This window comes from Poecilia formosa, unplaced genomic scaffold (genome assembly GCF_000485575.1).
Source record: "Poecilia formosa unplaced genomic scaffold, Poecilia_formosa-5.1.2 Scaffold406, whole genome shotgun sequence".
Taxonomy (NCBI): Eukaryota; Metazoa; Chordata; class Actinopteri; order Cyprinodontiformes; family Poeciliidae; genus Poecilia; species Poecilia formosa.
Genome location: NW_006800345.1, coordinates 317,220 through 324,659, shown reverse-complemented (window position 1 = coordinate 324,659; position 7,440 = coordinate 317,220). Strand labels below are relative to the sequence as shown.

At 36.6% G+C, this 7,440-nt stretch overlaps 1 protein-coding gene across 1 annotated transcript; it reads left to right on the top strand.

The window, feature by feature from the left end:
* The first annotated feature begins 122 nt into the window (after positions 1-122).
* Positions 123-7,192, top strand: haao (3-hydroxyanthranilate 3,4-dioxygenase). Its single transcript, XM_007576383.2, has 10 exons — positions 123-495; positions 644-722; positions 1,973-2,056; positions 2,179-2,285; positions 2,789-2,878; positions 2,953-2,996; positions 3,088-3,233; positions 3,800-3,868; positions 3,963-4,045; positions 6,137-7,192. The coding sequence occupies exons 1-10, from the start codon at positions 407-409 to the stop codon at positions 6,207-6,209; spliced, it is 864 nt and encodes a 287-aa protein (XP_007576445.1). The 5' UTR covers positions 123-406; the 3' UTR covers positions 6,210-7,192.
* The last annotated feature ends 248 nt before the right edge of the window (positions 7,193-7,440 follow it).

Here is a 7,440-nt window from a genome sequence, read left to right as displayed (position 1 = left end):
TTATTTGCATTTTCAGATGATGTAACATGACTTAATAATTCCAAGTTATATTGTTTTTATTTGTGTAAACCAATAGTTAAAAACCAAAAAACATCAAAAACATCACGTTTTATACATAAAGACAGGAAAAAACTTTAGATTTGATTAAAATAATTTGAAAGTTTTCCTTTAAGCCTCTTCAGTGACTGCAGGACAGTATTGTGTTACTGATTATGAAAGTACTGGTGAACTTTCACCTGTGTACAAAAAAAAAAAAAGAACAGGACAGCTCCTCCCTCACCGTCTAACTCCCACTTGCCCCACTTCTGCATTTTGCACTGTTCATATCGCCACATTTAAACATCTATAAGAAAAGGAAGTCAAATAGTGTCCTGCTGCAAAATCCATAGCCTGTCATTTAGAAAAAATGAGCAGCCAAGTTCCTCTGGTCAATGTGGAAAAGTGGATCGCTGAAAACCAAGATGCTTTTCTGCCACCAGTGTGCAACAAGCTGATGTGAGTAACATGCTTTGCTAATTGTTTTTTAGCCAGCAAAATCTGTTGCAGTGACTGATTTGTTTGGGAGGTTGACACCAGACATGTTAGATGCTGTGTGTGAACATGCTGTAACCACATGACTGCTTTCAATTTCTGTTTTTCTCAGGCACTTTTCCCAGTTGCTCGTCATGTTTGTTGGGGGTCCTAACACCAGGAAGGATTATCATATAGAGGAAGGGGAGGAGGTAGGAAATTAAAAGTACATAAATACAACCTTAGCCGATACAGGCAAAGGAGATTCAGCGTCTCCTTTCCCCGTATCATTGCCTTATCTTCCATGAACCTGGGCAAACTCCACCCTGCAGCTGAAATGCTGAGAGTGTGTATTTTGGCACAGTGTCCCTAATAATCTTTAACTGGGTCCTTCTTGTTGGTGGCATCCTTTGCTGTCTAGACTTGCAAACTTGCTTAATCGTATTTCCTAACATTTTCCAAAAACAACTCGGAGAAGACTGGAAAATTTCAGCAGTCCCTATTGGTTGGCTGTATTCAGCGCAGTGGTGCAGCTGGTATCAGATCCCGATCTGGGGCCTTTCTGCGTAGAGTTAGCATGTTCTCTCTGTGTATGTGTGGGTTCTGTCTGGGTACTCCAGCTTCCTCCAGTCTAAAAACATGGCTGTTAGGTTAATCGATCCCTCTAAATCGTCCTTAGGAGTGTGAATGGTTGTCTTATGTCTCTGTGTTGTTGTCTAGCGATGGATTGTGACCTGACCAAGGTATACCTTAGTTTTCACTCAGTGACCCTGCCATAGCTGAAACTACCGATTATTTTAATAACCAATTATTCCATTGAATTTTCTCTCAATTTTAAGATCTTTTGGTAAAATTGCATCTTTATTCTGCTAATACTATACATTCTTGCAGTTAATGGATAATTGAAATAAAACCTTTTTTTTAAAGTATTTTCTTTCATTTGTAATTTCTTTTTTTTTTTAATTGGATGTTGTATGAAAAAACATGCATATTGCCCAACCCTAGTGAAAATCTCCCATTGGACAGTGAATAATAAAAATGTATTATTTTACATTCTTCTGACTCTCAAAGGTAAAAAAAAATGTCAGTAATGTATTACTCTGGCCTCATGATTGAATCATTCCATTAAATAAACAAAGGTTCACAGAGTTTAATCAATAAATATTTTGGATATTTTAAAGATTTCTTCAGTATGCATGGATAAATCATCAAGCCAAATATTTCTTTTATATACTAACATTCATATCTTGGAGAGTTCATCATCTCAGTTATGTAGAATAAGTGGCTAAAGCTGAAAGGTTTAGCAAGGACATTTTGAGGGGAGGGGTGAGGAAAGCAGTTCTTCCAGGTGAAAGGTCAAATCTGATGTGTTCATGTTCACCACACAGTCTCCAGATTGTGCAACTGCAGCCTTTAAAGAACGACATTTAACCCATTTCTTGTCTTTTTCTGTTTGAAATAGTTGTTTTTCCAGCTGAAGGGAGACATGTGTCTGAAAGTGATTGAAAATGGCGTCCACAAGGACGTTCACATCAAAGAAGGCGAGGTAAGCGCTGACGTTTCACCCACATCTGGAACAGAAACCTGTCTTTTCTCTTTATAGAGCATTAAAACACACTTGAATCATAATCTTTGCCTCACTGTATGATTTTTTTTCTTCACTTTTAGATGTTTCTGCTCCCAGCTCGAATCCCCCACTCTCCGCAGAGAAAGGCCAACACCGTTGGACTGGTGATGGAGCGAAGGCGACTGCTGACTGAAACTGACTGCCTGAGGTTCACCTCTCTTCTTCTGCTCACCTCTTCCCTCATTTCAACTCCTACTTTTCTAATACAGCCTCAAAATTATTCATCCTCAAATATATGTATGTGCACTGAAAACACACAAACTCTTACCAAGTAATTTTGGTCTAATTTCTAGTGCAAATATCTTAGCAAACTTGAAATAAGACTAACTAACTAATAAGTAACTTTTTAGCAAGATATAGATTATTTAACTCATAAGACATTTTCCCATGTTATAAGTTAATTTATCTGCCAATAGAACAAGTACTTTTTCATCAATATTTAGATATAGAGGCTTAAAACAAGCCTCTGTATCTTGCTAAAAAGTTACTTGTAAGTTTGTCTTTTTTCAAACGCAATAAGATATTTGCCCTAGAAACTGGACTAAAATTACTCAGTAAGGTTTTGTGTTTTTGCAGTGCTTCTTCAGCTTCTTCACAGTGTTGGGCGTTTTTAGGTGCCTTAGTGTCACCAGTACCTGTCGCTTCTTGTAGGTACTACGTGGACAACACCACCGACATCCTGTTCGAGAGATGGTTCTACTGCGAGAATCTGGGGACACAACTGGTTCCGATTATCAAAGAGTGAGACACGTTTCTACTTTTATTTCATCAGGATTCATTGAAGTTTATGATGTCGGTCGATCTGTCACTCACAGATTCATGGCATCAAACCAGGCTAAGACGGGAAAACCGGATCCAGGTGAGCTTTTTGCTACCTGCTTCCACATGTCTAATATGAACTCTGTTCCATTTCTGAAGAATAAACTGCTGACATTTTTGTTTTTGAACAGATGAAGTTTTCAGAGAGCCTCCGTTCCAGATGAACACCATGAATGTGATGACACCGTTTTCCTTCAAGGACTGGCTCAACAAACAGAGGCCGTCTTTGGCTAACGGCAGGCCCATCAACATCTTTGGAGCTCAGTTTGAGACAGAGGTAGGAGGTGTCACTCTAACGTTTCAGCTTTCTGTAAAGACAGATTGTTTTATTGAAATGGATACATACACAAACAAACAAATTAAAACCACTAATTAGGACTTGGTTGTGTTTGCATCATAGTATATTGTTTTTATCTCTAAGCCTAAACAGGGTGAATATAAACCAAATTTCTTCTCTCTGTCTCGCATCACATCGATAAAGCCTGCAAGTTGAAAGCTGCCTTCTACATTATAAAGCCTGACTTTCAGAAGTGTCTAATTACAGACAAATTATAGTTTTAGTGCTTCCTCTGCATGTTTGAGGGAGTGCTGAAAGCTGCATGTTTCTGCAGCTCAGAATATTGGATTCACCAAAACAAACCAGATGAAATTTTATTTATTTAAGCTTAAAGTCTCATGTTTTTGTTTTATGTTTGGTTGGCTATATTACAACAAAGCCTATCTCAATAATAACAAAGTGTTAGACTTCCTGGTAATCAAACTAAGATGTCTGGACTAGTGCATACAAACAGAATAATAATAATGAATAAAACAAGGTTTTCTCTATTTATTTGTCTTTGACAGGTAATGGTGTTTGGACCTGGACTTACAGAGACCTCAGTCCAGCAAACTGATTTGTGGATTTGGCAAATGGCACGTACACACTTCCTGTCCCAACTCCTCTAATAACCTCCATAAGCTCCTAACAGCTAATCCTACCAACACATCTCCTCTCTGTCTCTCCCAGGAGGGATCTTCAGCAGTGACCATGGCGGAGCAGACGTTCAGTTTGACTTCAGGAGATAGTTTGCTCATCCCCGAACAGAGCCAGTGAGTCAATTTTAATAAATAATATTAAAAATGCAAATTATCTGGTGCTTTCCAGGTCTCTGAGTTACATTGATACAACTTTAAATGGATGCTGATTTTGACAGAATATGTTAGCTAATCAGGTGGAAATTAGGACAAAACACAAAAACTGATTTTAAGTTAAATGTTCAAGTCAGGTAGATTGTATAAAACTTATCTATCACCGACTTTCAAATCAAGTATGCAAGTGGAAAGGAATGGCTACTTTTTAATAGGAATAAACCTCGAGAAGTGCCAGTACAGCATGAGTAGCCATCTGCTGATGTTTGTTGAAGATTAAGTCAAGCATGTAACTGCTGATCTGACACAACGATCTTTCATGTTTGAAGAGAATGGTCGAAAATTGAGAAAATGTACTTTGAGTGGCAGAAACTCTCTGGATATTGTAGAAATATTAGTAAGTTATATGTACATAATCACTGATTAAACTGTATTATATGGTGGCCAAAAGGTACAAAGGGACTGCAAACGGCAAAATACTCTGCAAACATGAATGATGCAAACGGTAAACCACACAAACACAGAAAACAAATGTAACAAAAAACAAACACTGCAAGAAATATGCTGGAATCACAGAAAACAGAAGAAAAAACCTACAATCAACAAAATAAATGCAAACAACAACAAAAAATGCTGCAACCACAGGAGATGGAAGCAAATTAGAAAATGTCATAAATAGCAAAAACAACAAGCACAAATGCTGAAAACTCGCTCCACAAAACAGAAGTCCTCCAGACCACTAGGGGGAGTCTGGAGTAAGTAATATTACCAACATAAATAAATTCTGTATTATTGTAAAAGATTGTGTTTTTGAGAAAGTCATTAAGTATATCATACTTTTTCTATCTCCCTCCAACTTTATTCTGTAAATCCCATTAAATTATAACATCCAATCTCTACTGGGGGCCTGAAACCGTACGACTCCCCCTAGTGGTCTGGAGCACTTCTGTTTTTGCAAAGCGAGTTTCCAGCTTTTTATACTTGCTCCATTTGTGCATTTTGCTTCTATTTCCTGCTGTTATAGCATTTTGTATTTATTTGTTTTGTTGATTGTAGGTTTTTGCTTCTATTTTCTGTGCTGTTTGCTGTGTGTGTTTGCACCTCTAACTGTGGATTTAACATAAACTGGAATGAATTGAAGCAATGCTGTTCATTTGATCCCTACTAGAGCCTCTGCAAGAGATTTTTAACTCATCAAATAGATGGAAAAATACAGCTTTAGAAGAGCATGTTGGAAATATCAAAGAACTTTTAAATTTGACTTTAGTACAACCACAAATTAAAACAAGTTTATCCTCAAATGTACATACTTTGACTGCAAAACAACCCCAAGTCATCACCCCTCCAGCACAATGCTTGGCAGTCGGTAAAAGTGTTGGTGCTAATTTGCTGTTTTCCAAAGATAACGACGTTCATTACATTAAACCATTATAAAAATGTGAAAAACAAATTATTTTCCATTGTTGTGCTTGGGATTTTACTCAAGCTAGGTTGAAGATTTTCCAGAAGGAACAAATTGGAGCACCTCTAATTTTTCAGATACATTCACATTTAGCATGCGAACTAAGACCTGCTGAAGTCTACTGTTTTTACAATAAAAAAACAAATTACATCAGATTAGCAGTTCCTGTTGCTGCCAACCCTTTAAAAGAAGACAATCGAGAACAAGCACAATTTGGTTGTGCTTGAGAACTAAAATTATCTCTCACCACATTGACAAACCACAAATTCATTGGAACTGTTTCAGGCACTGATGAGTGGGAACATGTGCTAATATGAGCAGAAATTGTAATGTTTCCTTGGCATTATGTTGCCACACACCTGAATGCCCCAGGCCGGCAATATGCATAAACACCTAGCTTAAAGATGAGCCATTCAGTGAATAATTCAATGAATTATTCAGTGCAGTTCACACACCACTTCTTGTCCTTAGGTTGATATCTGATAAATAAGTATTGAGAGAAAATGCAATTTAATGTTGTCTTCTTGGAAAATTAGCATGATTCTGATAGAAATTCTGGTGCAAACATGTAATTTATGTTCCTTTTGTAGGTACAAGTGGCAGAGGAATGAGGGGACTGTGGCCTTGGTCGTCGTGCAAAATCCAGAGCGGAAGAGAACCTAATTGTCAACTACACACCTTCAAAATTCACTTAAATAGATAGAAGTAGTAAAGGTGTTAACTTTTTTATTAAAACATGTATTTTTATTAATGACATTGACATGAAACTTACACCAGAGGTCAGTAGCAAACCAAAAAATCCACACACAAAAATGAGACCAAAACAAATCATTTTCAACTCTGATGATACAGGGAGAAAGTAATAACACACTTACTGAATTTTATCAGCTTTTTTCTTTCTGGGTTTTATCATCAGCTCTTTAATGAAGAACATGCAGTTACATTCCTCCTCATACTTCCTTTAATTATCTGACGTTTCCTAGCACTTTATGCTCAAAAACAACCTCACACCTTCTTGTTCTTTGGTGTTTTTGGAGTGATATTCACTCCAGATCCTCCTGCAAACGTCTGTTCTGTTAATATTTCATTGGCTTCCCAAAATACTCTGTAGAAAACTTTAAAAGATATTTATCATGGGTTTTCTTTATTAGTGGAGTTTTTCCCAGTGAGTTGTACAATTGCAGTTGAGTGAATATTTCTTTGAAATTAAGTTTAAAGAAATACGTTTTGCAATAATGAGGTTGTGAATTGAGCTTTTTGGTTTGACCCATCATGTTTGTTGAGTAATGAGAAAACGTTTCATAGACGATCACTGCAGAGTAAATTATTATTAAATTAGTATTAGTCAGACCTGACTTACTATGTTGTCCAACACATTTTCTATGTATTATCTCACTTAATTATTCTTAAATTAATGCGTGGATTTGTGTTGTTAATGACATCTGGGGTGAATTTTGAACAAACATCCTATTAGAAGTATGTTTATTAAGAAAAACAATAACTTGTTCAATGCGCTTTGTATAATGGTAATAAATAATGCCAATTTCATTTAGTTTTATTATTTAGTGAAGTTAAGCATAATGAAAGAAGAACTTGATTCTGAAACTGTTTTTAGGCTAACAGGAATAAAATGACATGATATAATTTTTCTCGCCTGGCCTTGTTTTCTAATGGAAGTGTGTTGAAAACTACCTTCATCATCAAACCTCAGGGAGAAACGTACTTGACTGATTCATGAATGGGAAAGATCCAAAAACACAACACCAGGAACAAAACCCTGCTGTAAGATAGTTGCCAGGTTCTCATTTCCCAAAAATTGTGCAAACTACCCCGATTTTCTTAAGAAGATATTGAAAATTAATAAGCACGCAAATGTTGCCTTTTCCCTCCAAGA